General features: G+C 43.1%; 1 protein-coding gene across 2 annotated transcripts in view; it reads left to right on the top strand.

The window, feature by feature from the left end:
• znhit6 (zinc finger HIT-type containing 6) overlaps nt 1–16,763 on the top strand; it is a 37,786-nt gene that overhangs the window by 16,728 nt on the left and 4,295 nt on the right. For both annotated transcript variants that reach the window (XM_066673344.1, XM_066673342.1), the window contains exons 7-9: nt 7,774–7,839; nt 8,587–8,667; nt 13,172–13,252. In XM_066673344.1, coding sequence (XP_066529441.1) covers nt 7,774–7,839; nt 8,587–8,667; nt 13,172–13,252 — 228 coding nt within the window. The remainder of the gene's footprint in view (nt 1–7,773; nt 7,840–8,586; nt 8,668–13,171; nt 13,253–16,763) is intronic.

Raw genomic sequence — 16,763 nt, 5'->3', positions numbered from 1 at the left:
GTGGACCATGAACCAGCCATAACAACGTAACGAGACGCATCACTGAGGCACATTTCAGTCGACATCTTACAATCAGCTTCCATCTGTAACTGAGCCCCATACATAGGGAATTTTTAGGGTGTTTTATTTGTGTCGGCTCCTGTTCATACAAAACGGTGTTTTGGGACAATGCAAAATGAGAAGGAGGAAGAGAGAAAAGGCGATACAAAGAGAATGAAGTGTGAGGAGAAAATGAATGCAGACGGAAAATACGCTGCTGGTGTGGACGAAGACACCTTTGAAAATGCAGACAGAAATCCTCCGTATTTGTGTAGTTTATATGATTTACTGTTCTAATAAGAAGTGCTTTGTGGTCTACGTTAGCCTCGTGATGTCCCCTTAAACACAACACCCACAAATGTAATAATAATATTAAAGTAAAACAAGCTCTTGTATCAGTATCAATAGCTGAGTATCTGACTCAGATCAGAGAATAAAAAAAAACAGATTGGCTCATCCCTGTAGATAAGTAGGATGCCCCCTCTACACCTCTAGTTGGAAGTATACACAGCATGTGCACCTAGGAGGAGCCCCCGCGGTAGACTCAGGGCTCACTGGAAGCATTGTGTCTGCTGGGTGTGGGGATCCCCCTGGAGGATGTTGTGGGAGTGAGAGGGCTTCTTTGTTCACCTTGTTGCAACCAGGACCATGAAATGAAGGCCCAAATTCAAAAGCATGTAGTACAGTGTGTTGTACCTCTACCTTTTACACAAATGTGTTCAATTCCCCTCTTGGGTAAGCACACCACACTTAACCTGTGATATGCCTTGGGCTAGACTCCACATTTTTATAAGAATATCTGCCGAATTGTAAATGTTAAAAAAATAGCAGTGACACTGCACCACCCTGGTAAAATCCAGATGCTAGTGTTGTGAGATGTTGTGATGTTTTCTTTCTTTGATGCATTAAATTCAGACATGGAATGTGAAGCGCATACACACACTTATCAAATCCAGACGGGAGAGACCACAGAACAGACAGTACCCTGCAGTTTCTTTCCAAAATGCCTTCTGGAGTATGTGGACAGTCACAGCAGGGAATGTTTCTATTCTGAAGCTATGTACGACGTCCCAAATCTTTTAAAATTGCTTAATATCCCATTGTTTTATTTATAGATTTGTCCTTTTTTAAGGCATGGTGGGTGGCTTTAGCTTTAGCTTCAGCCAAAGATAGTGACCTTAATAAACCTGTGTTTAAACCAGTGTTTACCCTGAGGAGTGAGTAACGAGTCTGGAAAGATTAGCCATTATCAGCCTTTAATGGCAGTAGATTATCCGTCAGATTCGCAGTCTTCTCGCTAATGCCACTGATGAGCGCACTGGAGCTTATTGAGCAACATTAACATCATTCCAACATCATGATTTTTCACATTAACTGGAAAATGTGATTTGTGCAAAAGGTCACTCCTTTGAACTGTACATTATTTTTCTTCAATAACGTTTACAGATTATATCTTGAGAGATTTACAGACGTGTCAAATTCTGTGAATTGTTTTCACTGAGGAGGTTCTCACACCTCTCGAATCATCCCTCATTGCTGGCTAGCAGCTCCACGTAGAGTCACATTTTAATATGCAGGGAGCCAGCAGTGCTCTAGTTAATCTGATAAGAGTTAAAAAACAATGTTGCAAGGAGTGCTCTCAAATTTAACGCATTTACACATGTGATTAATCTGGAAGCCTGAACTCATTCATTCTTTTTGAACACAAATTAACCATTTTTTATTAAATTTGGCCACAGCTTCCTCCCATAATTCACTGATTTTTCAGTCTTGTGGCGCATTAGCGGTTTTATTAGCGGGTGTAAATGCAGCACGGCTGCTTTTTTGTGTCTGAGGTGTGAGCTGCACACTGCAGTTTTGTCCATTTTAAAAATCGTGTTTGAGATTCATTGCGTTTGAAATGGTTTCCTCTAATCAGACATGCATACAACTCTCCTTATTTATTTTATCTTAAAAAGAAAAGGTAATATTAGCATTTTAACAGAATGTCTTGATTCACATGATCACATGTTTTAATCAGAACTTGTTGGAAGCCGTTTTCCACCTCCAGATGGAGGATGCCAGAAGCAAGCAAACATGACTTTTAATCAGAAACTTGAACAACATCAACTCTTCTAAAAGTCCTGCAATGAGCCACCTGCTGCCACAGTGTCTGCTTTTGTCTGTCTTCTCTTCCTCTCTTTTTATACCTGTCAGCACAGCTTTTGCAGGTGTTTAACATTTGGACATCGCTGGCAGGTAATGAGCCAGATCGAGTGAGGAGAGTTGTGGGCCTCAGCACTGCCTCCATCTGCAGTACATGGTTCTGGGCTCGGCTCCAAACCCCTCCTCTTTGGGTTGAAGTTTTCTCTTCTTCCATGTAGCGAGACCCCTGTGTCCGGCCTCGAGCCACATACACCCGGTTACCTCGGTTTTCTAAAAGGCTGGATTCTGCGGTTGTGCAATGTTGCCATTTGGGTTGGCGTGTGCTCCTTTGGCCGAAGCCAGGCACTAACTGGGTGATGCAGGGCTGTAGGCATGTGCAACTGAACCCTGAGATGATTAATGGGTTTGGAGCCTGTTTGGCATGTTGTAAAAGGTTCGTTAGTAGAGTTAGTGCCTGTGCTGATGAAAAAACCAATCAGATAACGATGCCTATGAATAAAACATGAATTTACAGGTTCAGCTTTGAGCAGAAGAAAGAATTCATGTGCCTGGAGTAGGCTTTTGAGAAGGATGGGATGTTCTGTCAAACATGTTGATTATTTACGCGGCGGGATGATGCTACACACATGGCTATGTCTCCAACTATCCAAATAAAAACCAGGGGGGCCGAGGGATCAAACCCTTATGAAGATGGAGGGACAGTGTGTCCGAATGCTGTTCTGTTTGGTTTACAATACTGTGAAAATGCTACAACAATTCTGTTTCTTAAAGGGGACGTCTGTGATTGTGGGGACCTGCTGCTCTCTCTGGTTTGTTTACATTCAGAAGTGCTGCGCCTTTTAAGGTGGAATGGTATATTTTAAGGAAAAAATTATGGTTGTTTAACCTGTTTAAGCTTTATTCATTGAATTACCACAGAAACCCGTTTATAACTTGAGTTGTTTAGTTTTGTAGCACTTTCAGTCTGTGTTTCCTTTCATGCAGGTAACCGTCTCCCGAATTTGGAGATACTTCCACCTTAAGTTATGTGAATCAGCAAAAATAAGTCAGTATTAACCACCCATAGACCAGGAATAGAGCACCATCCTCGTCTTGGTTCATGCTTTTCAATGTTTGGAGCTCTCTCTGTTGTTTCACTCCAGATGCCTTTTCAATGGCGTGAGCAGAGAGAGAAAGTCTAGAATACCAGACTCGTAAACACATTAGACAGGTTTAGAGTATGCAAACAGACCTCCCAGCCTGCAGCAAACGTTCCCACAACTTTTAGGCCTGTACCCTGCTATCTGGGCTGAGAGCAGCAGATGGGTAGGAAACGACATCTGAATTTTATTAAAATTGTTTTTGATTACAATCGAGAATGTTGCCTTTTTAATTGTAGATACAATATATGAAAAAGATATGTTGTTAATTTTTGCCACAAGTCCCTGGGCTTGCTGACCTGAGTGCTCATGGTAAAATATGTGTGTACCCCAGGTAACGAGCATTTAAGTAACTGCACTTTCACCAAACATGTACCCACTGATTAGTCTGTCTGTCTGATCAGTTACGGATGAGAGCAGGCTGGCGTCCCTCTGTTTGACTGACGCTTCTCGCTGTGTCCAGCTCTTAGCTCGGTTTTGTTTTTGTTCCGACATTTGTTGGATTTTTGTGTGAATTTTTTGGATCTGTCAGGATGTCTGAGTACGGCGAGTCTGCTGTGAGATCTGACCATGTTTGTGTGTGTGTGTGTGGCAGGGCCTGGTTTCTCCTTCGCTGCCTGTCAGTTAGCTCTTTGCTAAACTCCAAAGCTAATGAGCCTGCTTACGAGGGGAGCCAGTCTCCATTGCTGCTGTTTGGCTGGGACTGTAGACAGGAGTTTATGTTTGATGTCGTCACAAGTGGTTTGTGTCTGTTGTTGCTGTTGCGGATGATGACCACAGGTCCATTGAAACTGGCTCGCTTAAAGTTGAGGTGATAGCCTAGGATTGCTGGAATGTGTCCTGACCTCACCTGTTTATGCACCTACCTTGCATCTTTCCGCCAAAGCACTTTTTCCATTAGAGGAAAGAGGGGAAAAAAAAGTTTCCATTCGCTGTTTAGCTGAAACAATGCGTTTGCACCTGGCATTCCTTCACCCTCCCACCTTTACCCTGGAGCGGAGCTTCAGCCAAGCCCGAGCAAACTCATAAATGTCTGCGCCTTTAGGGCAGAGGAACACTTTTACACCTTCACACCTGCACAGGGAACCCCCCCCTCAACATCCAGCGGACCGCTGCACAGCCAGGTCCCATCCCGCTGCCCGGTGCACTGTGCCGAATCCCACGGAGGGCTCGGGTTTCTGGACTTGCTGTTCTGCCAGCGCTTGATCATGATGTGGATTGAGCCCTGTTCACAGTACCTCCCACAAACACACACAAACACACCCCGATTGCTCTGTTTTGTTCTGAGGTTGAAACAAAGGCTGGATTCTGTGGTTGTGTAATGTTGGTATCTGGGTTGGCGTGTGCTCCTTTGGTCTGGAGGCATGTGCAACAGAACGCTGAAATGAAACATAGGTTTGGAGCCTTTTGCAGTGTGATAAGTTGTGGAAATAGACTTGTCCACACTCACGTCACCGATGGATTTTTTTCACAGCGACTCTTACAAGCTACAGTATGTTTTCTAGAATTTTTATGGGAATCGTTTTAAACCTATGGAGGAATTGTACCTGACATTATTTGGTGTCTCTACATAACACTGAATTTCCTGAGTAGACTGTTGCAGTATATGTTTATACCCACATCAACACATCACCAACAACAACAGGGTTTATGTGGAATCTCTGGGTTGAAGGGAGGGACAATCCGGAGAGAATGAAGGAGACAGATCGAAGGAGAACATCATCACCCCCTGAGTGTGCAGCTGTTAGAGCAGGGAGTTATTGCCAAAACTGTTAATGATTATTGTCCCTTATTTACATCAATCTCAATATTTATCCTGATATATATAATTTGTTAAAGTATTTTAAAGAACATCCTTCTAAAAATATGAAGACAATATACGCCACATGTTCATTACTGTACAGTACTTTTATTGTCTGAAAATAATCTACACGCGCACAGTTTGAAGAGGACTCTAATCTACAAGAAAATAATTCACTGGAACTATGTTATTTCAGTTATCCTCCTCAAATGATGGGTACTCATTTTTAACATAATTTCCATAAAATACTGATCGGTTATCTTCCCCGTGTCATGAAAACGTTACCCGCTCAAGTATTCAAAGAAGCAGAAAGACTAACAGGATTAAATTAAGAAGCTCAAAAAACACACTCCCGTTCCAACGTTCTGAGCTGTAAATGTATTGCCCTTAACCCGTTAGAAGGCGCTTAACAAAAGGAAAACTGGAACACTTACAGAGAGAAGCTGATCTGTGGCGTCAGATCCAGTTCAAATATCGAGGACGGGTAAAAACATTGCCTGTCATTTCCTTGCACTAAGTGTGTTTTTCTCTGTACAAGGAAATGATACTTATTCTCTGCTCATGAGGCAAGTTTCTGCGCCTGAATTCTGACAGGGGGCACTATTCCTGATCACGCAACACACAATCCACCGCGTATATGTTTAAACTAAATGAACGTGCAAACAAAATACTCCCAAACACAGAGAGAACACAAGACTATCGCATATTTTTAATTCAATTAAAGATATTATTGTCTTGTTTACACATTCTGCATCATACGTTCTCATGCATTCATTTACCGTATTAGCATCAGTATATGCGCCTGCTTCTGAAGGTGGTGCTAACAGCAAATAGAAGCGAATGTTAACTGAATTTCTTGCCCAAAGCGTATTATTGTTCTCAAGCACAACATGGATTGCAAAATAAATTTAGATTGTTTTATCGCCCAGCACTAGCTGTTAATCGAGTATGAAAACATAAGCAAATAAAAGATTGCAGCAATGAGGCAGAGACAACCAAACTGTCCTGTTATAGTTAATCAGAACTAGAAAAGTTGTACTGGTGATATAGCGTAGTGGATAACAACCACATTCCACACCGGTTTTGTGAGAAATTCTGTTCTTACAAAGCATTAACAAGTTTGACCCTAAATGGCACCCCCTAGTGGAGAACCTTCAGCCTGCTAAATGCGAGCGAGTAAGTTCCAAGCCATTTCCATTTAATAAAGCACTGTTTTCACAAATCAACGCAAAGAGAACGTGTCTCGTCCAGTCAGACTGAGTGGTTGAGAAATGTTGTAGAAACGGAAATAAATTCAAAGAGACTGGAACAAGAATGCTTCATGTTTTTCATGTGCATCTTTACAGCCAAGTGTTGCCACTGACGTCAGCCTCCACTTGTACCAGCCTGAGAGTCGCCTGGAGGGTGGTGAGGTCACAGTCCTTTAAAACCTTTTGGGAGTGTTTTGCATGTGTTAGATTTTGAATGTGTTGGTATTTACAAAATATAATGTTTTTCAGTGACAGCATGAGAAATATATTTTGTGCTTTTGTTAAATAAAGCTTCAGGGACGTTAACACACCACAGATTTTTATTATTGTTGCATTTACTAAGATTCCCAGGTTTTCCGGAAACTGTTTGTGTGACCCATTCAGCAGCCAACTGAAAAATTATAAAGTTGAATACAAATTAAGATGATGCAAATTTATGACACTACAATGATGTCTGATTTTGTGTTAGTTTTAGTAGGACTTCGCCGTAGTAGGCGTCTTCAAGGTGGTTCGTTACGATCACTGCCAATTGCTTTGGCACAATCGAGGAGCTTAGCGGACACTGATGTAAGCCACTGGTTTCTTTAGAAAGTGATTTCTCTCTTGTCATGAGTTGGACCCTGCCTTGTATTAATTTTATGCTTCTGCTGTAATCCACACTGTCCGTTTGGTGCCAGATCCTGGGTGTGACGTCAGCCATACCGTCTTATTAGGCCTTCGTACACAATAGCCTTTATTGCTCCAGCTGTTTGCCAGCAGTAATGACGGTGGTACGTTGCCCATCATGATAATTGGACTCCAGGGGCTTGTTCATTTCCACTGCTCTCAATTCGAATTCACACATCAACCGCAGCTCTAGACATCTGAATGTTTGGAGTCTGATTTAAACTATTGGCGTCTGGAAGTGAAGAAGAAGAAAGACGTCAGTAGGAACACTTGGCTGTGAAGGTGCATGTGACCAGCACGTAGTTTCAATGATTTTTTATTTATTTTCTATTCCTACAGTCTTTCTGATACTATAGAAACACCATCGGATCGATTGAGACATGTTTACTTGTGATTTGTACGTGATAACAGTGCTATTCTTGTGGAAGTTGCATAGCAAAAGAGACCTTATTTAAACTCACTCGCTCACATTTAGCAAGCTGACAACTCTCCAGAGGGGGGCGCCATATAAAGTCAAAGCATTTATTTGAAATGTTTTTGAAGTTTGAACTGTTGAGAAGTATTACTTTTATTGATTTAAACATGACTTGGAGCCGAATAAACACAATCTGCATGTTACAACCTGAAGGCATTTTTAGGTTGAACTTATAGCACTTTTTTTGTGTGTGTTTGTGTGTGTGTGTACTATTACTATTAAAATGTATATGTTTTTGTGCTTTGTGTTTTGCTACAGAGAAAAAAAGCTGCACTGGCACCTCAAGATCTACTTCCCTCAAAGCAGCGCAGAATACACTGCCAGGTAAAGTACAGTATGTCTGCTAAAGTCTCTCACAGGCTCAAGTGTTATCATGATATGGCATTTCCTAATGACTCTAGACTTGGAGTGGGCTTTATATCGGTGTGGGTAATTAATTTGCTATATTTCGGTTATTATTGTGTTTTTAACCTAATTCCGTTGATAATATTGTGGAAGGTTCTGGGAATCTGTAGAAATCTTTTTCCCTGTAGGGCAAGGCCGAACACGGCTGTTTAATAGGTGAGACATTCAAGACTTTCGATTCAAGCGATTGAATTGGTGAATATAACCACAGTGTCTCAAGAGGACTTTGGAACGTTAACACAGTCTGCTGCTGGTCTTTTTTCAGTGCGTTATGTAAATGAAAGAAAATAAAACCAGGAAAATGCTGTTTCTGTGGGTTTTCTGGGGCTGTGATCAGCAGGATGATGGGAACCTGCTGTAAACAGTGGTTTAACCATGACTCTGTCCTGCCTCTATCCTTTTATCACTGGCTCTTGAGCTGAATTCACCCATGATGTGGGAACCAAGCCCCTACGGCACCCTCCGCTGATGATGTATCCTCGGATTTACTTTTGTAGACAGTGCTTGTGCTTGATTGGCTTGCCATTAAATGAATCAATGTGGGCGTCTATGTTTAAAACAGTGTAGAATCGGACACATCCAGGCCACTAGGGGTCAGTATAATGTAAAGAAGAATCCTTGGAGAAAATGTCTCATTGCACATGCTTGTTTTTTTTTTCTCCACAGAGTGGCGGAGGACCGAGATCTGGAGCAGATCCTCAATGACTACATCCATCCCACGGAATCAGACCCAGTGAAGAGGCAGAGGTAACCCCCAAGCGCACGTGGACTTTGTCTCTTCTGAGTACTTCCTACTCTTCTCGCCTTCCTCTTCTGTAGTTGCTTTGTTCTGATTAGAGTCACTGTGGTCCAAGGCTATAGTCACAATATATACGGAGGTAAAAATTAATATATGACATTCAGTAAGCTCACAATCCAATCAGAACGCTGCCCAGTGTGTAGCCAATCACAGAGCAACAGATTGCAATGCCTTCTGTTAATCTGAGTAGATATAACCTGCCGGTTCAGCTTTGGGCTTCTTTCCCCCTTAGGGTTATGTCAGGAATCGCCTGGAAAAAGTCTGCCATAGGGTCCTTAATATTACGAAGCTGCTCTTCATATTCCTGGGCATTTATTGTTCAAATTTTCTGTTCCACTTTAAATGGTGCCACAGTTACATTTGTGAGTCTGTTTATTTTAGGGTGGACTGGATGAATGAAACCTGCATTCCCGTCTTTTTGGCTTTTGTTATACCCTACATTAGACATTTCCGTTATTTCCCAGTTTCGTGTGCGGATTTTCCCGTTCCACCTTAAAGGGTGCATTACGTTCTGGTGACTGCACCATTTGATTTGGAACGGAAAAATAAAACTAATAATAGAATGTAGGCAGATCTTTAGAGGTGCTTTCTGACGTAATGTTGCAGGGAATTAGTAACAGGAAAGTCTCCTTTAATGTTCTTAAATAAAGAACCTCAAATTGAAACCGTGGTTGTATTCACTTGCTGTGACGGACCTCTCAATAAAATCTCAAGTCCTCATGGTAGTAATTGAGAGATGAAGATTAACACGCTGCTGGACTCTGTTCCTCAAAATAAAAGCCTTGTCTCATTCCCTGATTGTAAACAGAACAAAAGGAAAGCAGAGAGACAATAGGAGCATATTTACAGGGCTCTTTAGGGACTGCCTGTGGAGCTGAATGTGCTGAAGGCTTCGTTTATGTGGCTGGGGTTTTACGCCCTGCTGCTCTGTCCACAGGCCAGGTCTCGTTAAAGTGGCTGTTTTAGGGTGTAAATATAGAAATGAGATTGTGTCTGTGGTTCTGGGGCTGTCACCAGGCTCCTAAATCCTAACTATGTGATAATAAGGCAAGAAATCAGCAGCAGCGCAGGACGTGGTGCTGGAGGACTCTGGGTTTTTGACCTTTGTTTCAGAGGAGTGGGTTTGGTGGACGGCAAAGGCCCACAGTGGAGTGATGCCATTCCCAGACGAGGAGACGGGACACTGTGTCGAGTTTAGAGCGAGACATCTGTGGTGAAACAAAGATAAAAGCAGACAACAGTGAGATAATGAATGCTTCTGCAGCTGTAGACGTGTCATTCCCCTCGACGATATCAGAGATCTGTGCCTCCATGGTCACAGCGGCGATAACTTGGCAAAACAAATACAGGTTCAAAACAGTGGAGAGAGATTTCTTTGAGAGGCAGATGTTTGCTTCTTGTTCATAATTTTTGTGTTAAAATGTTCAGTGGGCCAGCTTACATGAATCTTCCATTCCACCTTAAATTGGCAACTAGGACAGAGTGAAGATAGCACTAGCTTTGGCAATACACCCCTTTTTCCATACATTTTTTGTTTAAAACACACACACCAAGTGTACTTCATTTCATTTCACCTACGATAGCGAAAGGCAACCTGTTTTTCCTGCATTTCCAAGAGTTTAATGTCCATTTCCACCTTAACTTTGACCACTAGATAAAGCTGATGTTAATTTCCCATATTCCACAATCTGGTTTCTGGTCATGGAAACTTTTTAGGTCTGGTAAAATCTGTTAGTTAGCTACTTCCATGGCTCCAGCAGGTTGTGTTTGTGCCTGTTGTGTGTCGTATCTGGCAACCCGGGGTGTTCAGACTTCGCTGTGATTGGACAGTGGGCAGGATCTCAGGCCAAAAAACATAGTGTTCCGCTCTAGGACGGACCTCTTCAAAGAGAATATCCTGGATTCAGCACTGCTATTAGAGACACCAGTGCTTCAACTTAACATGTATTCTTTATCTATGATGATACACCCTGGTCATTTATGATTTAGTACAGTAAATATATTACAGATTGCTCCTTTAAAAGGTTCATTTGTATATATTTTTCCTCCTGGTCACTGCCAACATGAGCAAAACGTCCCCAAGCAAAAAAACAAAAAAATGGGGTCAATGCATAGACTCCCCTGCAGATTTTCTTCTGCAGTATGTTGCTGAAATATCTCCAACCCTACCTGTCTGTGTCCTCTGGCTGCACACAGTACCCCAGCCTCTGGGGAATAGAGGTGAACTCATGCTTCCTTCAAAAAATGTGTGCCCAGCCCACCATTTATGTTTAAATACTTTGGAGGGGAATGTAAACTGCCCAGATCTATCTTATCAGTGTCAAACTAGCACTGTGGGTAGTAATGAGGAGAGAGGGGTCCATCCTACCCACCCAGAGAGCAAGGCCAATGCTCTCTAGGACTCTGACGGCTGAGGCATCGACTGGGTTCGATCCTCCTTCCCAGGGATAGGGACGACACTTAGACCAGTGGAAATGCTCTGAATGACGAATCCTAAATATGCTTCGCCAAATTTGAAACCCTTCTCCTTCACTGGAAAGTTATGTTTATGGAGATATGTGGTTTTGTTTGGACAAAACAAGATTCCGATAACATTTTGACTGTTCCTTCGTATCTGCGTACGATATTAACAGAAGAATGCACAAACACAGACCCTGACATTGTGTGGTCTGGTTACAGATGACTCTTCCAGTGAAATCCACTCCATCGAAGCTGCACTTGTTGGCTGCAGGAGAGGAATGAAAATGATGAAGTGATGAAGAAGAGGGATAAATATAGTTCGGAACGCCGTTGAGACTGCATGGAGAACTCATCAAGTCCTGAAACTCCTTCCCAGCCCAAACCGCGTTCTGTTATTATTAAAATTCTCGATGTGTGTGTTACGTAACTTGGCCAGGGGAGTGCGTTCCTTGTGGTTGAGGAATGGTTCGGTTCTGGTCCTGAGGAGCGTCCTGCTGTTCCACCTGTCCACCTGTGGTCAGTTCTGGCGTGGGTTTCTCAGCGAGGCTATGAGGAGTGTGTGCGTTTGATCGGAGGTTAACCTCCTCATTGTGGGTTTCTGAACAACGCAGATGCTCTCGACTGAAGAATCACACACAGAAACAAACACAGCATGTGAAGATGAAGGTTCACTCTCTCTGAGTGAGTCACGGCACAAAGAACCCAAACATCACCGTTAGAGCAGCGCGAGGGAAACGTGCCGTCTGGTCCAACGTGACTAGTTCCTCTCTTTCCCCAGCCTTGCGTCAGGGAGGCTGGCCAAAACAAAGACATTAAGACCTCCGTTTTTCCATTTTTCCTAGTTTTTCAGAAGCTTGTGCATTTCTTACAGTAACAACTCAGAACAGACACACACACACACTTCCACTGTGCGGCTGTGTTTTGTTTCAGTGGGAGGGCAGCTCCTTGTCCAAGAAGTTAAGAGAATTTAGTAGGACTAACCCATTTCAGCGTTCAGAATTATTAACAAGAAAGATTTAAAACCATGGTAATTGATGGCAGTCTGCTGAAGGATGTGACCAGGGCTTTTCTGTGGTGTAACAGAGTAAAACTGGGGTATAAACAGGGAACAAACACAGGGTAAATCCAGGGAATCAAGAGGGTATAGCTAGTGTACAAACATGGAATCAATGCGGTACAACTGGAGTATCACCAGTTTAAATCGCAGAGTATAACTGGGGTATGACCAGAGTAAACAAGGGTAAAACTGGGGTATGACCGGAGTAAACCCAGGGTAAAACTGGGGTATGACCGGAGAAGACCCAGGGTAAAACTGGGGTATGACCGGAGTAGACCCAGGGTAAAACTGGGGTATGACCGGAGTAGACCCAGGGTAAAACTGGGGTATGACCGGAGTAGACCCAGGGTAAAACTGGGGTATGACCGGAGTAGACCCAGGGTAAAACTGGGGTTTGACCGGAGTAGACCCAGGGTAAAACTGGGGTTTGACCGGAGTAGACCCAGGGTAAAACTGGGGTTTGACCGGAGTAGACCCAGGGTAAAACTGGGGTATAACCGGAGTAGACCCAGGGTAAAACTGGGGTATAACCGGAGTAAACCCAGGGTAAAACTGGGGTTTGACCGGAGTAGACCCAGGGTAAAACTGGGGTATAACCGGAGTAGACCCAGGGTAAAACTGTGGTATAATCGGAGTAAACCCAGGGTAAAACTGGGGTATAACCGGAGTAGACCCAGGGTAAAACTGGGGTATAACCAGAGTAGACCCAGGGTAAAACTGTGGTATAACCAGAGTAGACCCAGGGTAAAACTGTGGTATAACCGGAGTAGACCCAGGGTAAAACTGGGGTATAACCGGAGTAAACCCAGGGTAAAACTGGGGTATAACCGGAGTAGACCCAGGGTAAAACTGGGGTATAACCGGAGTAAACCCAGGGTAAAACTGGGGTATAACCAGGCTAAAATCAGTGTGTGTTTGTGTGTGTTTGTTTGCAGGCTGAAGCTGTATGTGCTCTCTTCTCCTGATCAGCTGTGTGTGTTTATGAAGTCGGAGAAGAGGCAGCCCGGCTCAGAGAGGTGAGAAACCACTGACCCATTTTGTGGGTTGACCACTGAACTGGACTCTCTCAGGTTACAAATGAGTTTCTGTGGGAAACCAAACAGTGAATTAAAACGTGCAGAAAAGTTAAACCTCAGCCACATACAATCGTTGTTTCCTTAGTCATACCGTTCCCACTTTAAAAAAAAAAATGCATAAACAAACCAGAGAACAGCGTTTCCCCACAACCCTGTCCCCAACCCTAAACCTGCTTCTAAACGCAGCACTACATTTAAAAATAAACCTTAACTTTAAACTTAAACCTAACTCTTAGGTCCAAACGTTTAGAATCAGCGGTGTTTTGTGCTTGTTTACAGCTGATGCTAACTAAACTAAACTAAACATAATGCTAACCTAAATACTACACTTTAATGTAAGTGCATTTATAATAATGTTAGTGCAGGTTAAATACTGTTACTAGATCTAACTTTAAGCTTAAACTTAAACTTAAACCCAACTGTAAGCCCCAAACATTCAGAAACAGCAGTGTGTTTGTGTGTAGCGCAGATGTTAACAGAAAATAGCTGTTTCTGTGGGACATAAGAGTTAGTCACCAGTGGATGGGAGCTCGCTTGGAGGACAATAACAAAGTTTGAGGAAATTTAATATTTTAAATGTTAACTAATCATTTTAACAAATTTGGCCACAACTTCCTCCTATAATTCACTCTTATTTACACAGTCTAGTGACACATTAGCCGTTTTATCTAGCGATGTAAACACTGTTTACTGTTGAGTTCAGAAGGTAGTTTACCTTTAATTTAGACTGAAATATGAATTAAATCCCAAAACAAAAAGCTCCTGTTTCCATGACTGAGGGATGAGGTGCGCTGTAGCGTTACATTTCTGTGTTAAATCCTCTGTGTTTGATGCTAAAGCTCCCCCTGGATATTTCACACAGCAAATTAAGAGATTCAAATTCAAAAATCGTCAAAACTACACTGAGATATTTTACTAAAGTAAGTGATTTTACATTGATTCTTTTGTTTTATATTTAATTTTTATTTATAAACATTTGTAATTGATCGACAGCCCCCTAAATAAATAGCTACACGATTCTGGAGCGCTGTTTTAAGTAGCGCATAGTCTTGTCAGTGGAAGTCGTCTATGATTAAAAGGGTGAGCCGCTCAGGATTAGAGCGTCTGCTGAAAGCTGCTGGTGTAAATGTAGTAACAGTGAAATTAATCCACTACTCATTAGTCTTTAAAGGCCTTGGGGTGCTTTACATTTCCCAGACACCTTCATAAGCTCTACTTCACACGGAGGTCCCTTGTGCTCCCTGTATTTGTGAGGTGATTGACAGCGTGTTGTAATGGTGATGGTGACAGTGACTCCGCCCTTTTGGCCTCCTGTAATGATTTTTACCTCCAGGAGGGGCGAAGGAACTTGACACTAATAACAGGAAGCAGCCAGAGAGCATGCCAACACACACACACACACACACACACACACACGTTTAGCAATATTGTATTACTAAACTTTAGAGTACTTCCACTGAATATACACCAAACTGCCGCTTTGTTTCTGCACTCACTGCCCATTCTCTCAGCTCCACTGACCACACAGGAGCACTTTGTAGATCTACACTTACAGACTGGAGCCCTCCTGTTGCTCTGCATACTTTGTTAGCCACCTTTCACCTTCAGCGCTCAGGACCCCCACAGAGCAGGTGTGATGTGGTGATGGATCATTCTCAGCGCTGCAGTGACACTGACGTGGTGGTGGTGTGTTAGTGTGTGTTGTGTCCTGACTCACTCTCACACACACCACCTTGTCTTATAGTGTCTTGTGAAGACATTGGGTCTCTGTACAGGGCTCATTAGACAAGTTAGTGCACACACACGTTCTCAGTTTTTTCCACTGAGATTCAGAGGTGGGGGGGGGTGTTATAGAAATATCTGAAATGCTGCAGTCAGCAGTTAGAGGCTGGTAGCTTAGGTGTTAAATACATCTAATGAGAGCAATTGAAATAACATGCACTCTCTATGGGGTAGCCTATTTATACACACACACACACACACACACACACACACAAAATTGTGCTCTGTATGCGCTCTGATTACTTTCTGACAGCAACATGACCCTGTCATACCAAAGTATCATTACCTCCTGTCAGTGCTTACATAAGTCATTCCCCCCAGAGGAACAGAGAGTACCAGACACAGGGGGAGGGGGGGGGGGGGGGTGAGTGGAAGAGAAAGATGCAGAGTGGCAGGAAAACGATAAACAAAGAAAAACAACAGATATGAACAGAAGAAGCGTGTGCAAGACTGGGATAAACTGCGAGTGACAGCGCGTCTCCTGTGTCTGAACACGATGAACACAACCCGTGCTGTCCCTGCTGCCCCTTGGGCCTTTTGACCTGAAGTGTGAACCTACACTACGTCACGCCAGATTTTAAGTTTGGTGAGGGTCTGGCTGCAGATTACATTACATTTCCAGAGATATTCCAGTGTCCAACCCCCTCTCACAGCTCAGTCGACCCAGGTGTAGGCCCTGAGTGGTGTGTGTGTGTGTGTGTGTGTGTGTGTGTGAAGTGTTTTAGATGCTGTGTGTACATGCTGCAGTTGAATAATTAATCTAAGCGGCTGAAGATGGGATGCAGATGTGTAAACGTTGACTAATTGGTGGTCAATATTTGTTTAAAGTGTGGAAATACAGGAAGAAATAACAGAGAAATGTAGAAAAACAGAGGTAAATACATTTGAAAAAGCAAATATAGCCCAAATAAAATGGTGAATGTTGTTGATTAATGGATGTGTGTCCATTGCATTTTTCTTCATACATTAAATATATATTTATTTGCGTTTATTTATTGATATTTGACTTATTTTTTGTGGTTATTTGTCCATCCTCCAAACAGCGAGTGATTTCTGTGAAACGGGTCACGTTGGGTGACACCTTGTTGACTCTTAAACACACACACACACACACACACCTCTCCCAAAGCGACCGTGTTAGAGCCTGAAACAGGCCGCTGTGCTAAAGTTAACCCCCGGCCCGTAAACGTCCTCTTACTGGAAATCAGGACAGGGAGCACAAGAGCGCCTTTCACCTCGGTGCGGTTTGTTTGTTTACAAAGTGGTCGGAGATTATTCCTTCATTTTTCCCCTCATTTCTGTGTCTCGGTTCAGTTCAGAGAAGAGCTCCCTCCCCCTCTCTGAGCCCGGCCGGACAACCACAGCGAGCAGGAGCGAGAGAGAGGGGGAGATAAAGAGGCAGCGAGAGAGTGACAGGCAGACGGAGTGAAAAAGGAAAAATAAAAACTGAAGACTGATGATCCTAAATGACTGTTTTCCATGCGGAGCAGATGACAGTGTTTGACTCCGCAGCGTTCCAGCAGCGTTCCCCATCCCACAGAGAGCATAGCTGTGGTCAGCAGCTCACTAATACTCCGACACACACAGCCCTTTCCCACACACACATTCTTCAGGCCCGATGCGGCACGAAAGCCGAAAGGGCTTGAAGACCCAACTCCTCCTGGTCTCG

The sequence above is a fragment of the Hoplias malabaricus genome, chromosome 5 (genome assembly GCF_029633855.1).
Source record: "Hoplias malabaricus isolate fHopMal1 chromosome 5, fHopMal1.hap1, whole genome shotgun sequence".
In the NCBI taxonomy this organism is placed as follows: domain Eukaryota; kingdom Metazoa; phylum Chordata; class Actinopteri; order Characiformes; family Erythrinidae; genus Hoplias; species Hoplias malabaricus.
This window is presented reverse-complemented; position numbering and strand designations above follow the sequence as displayed.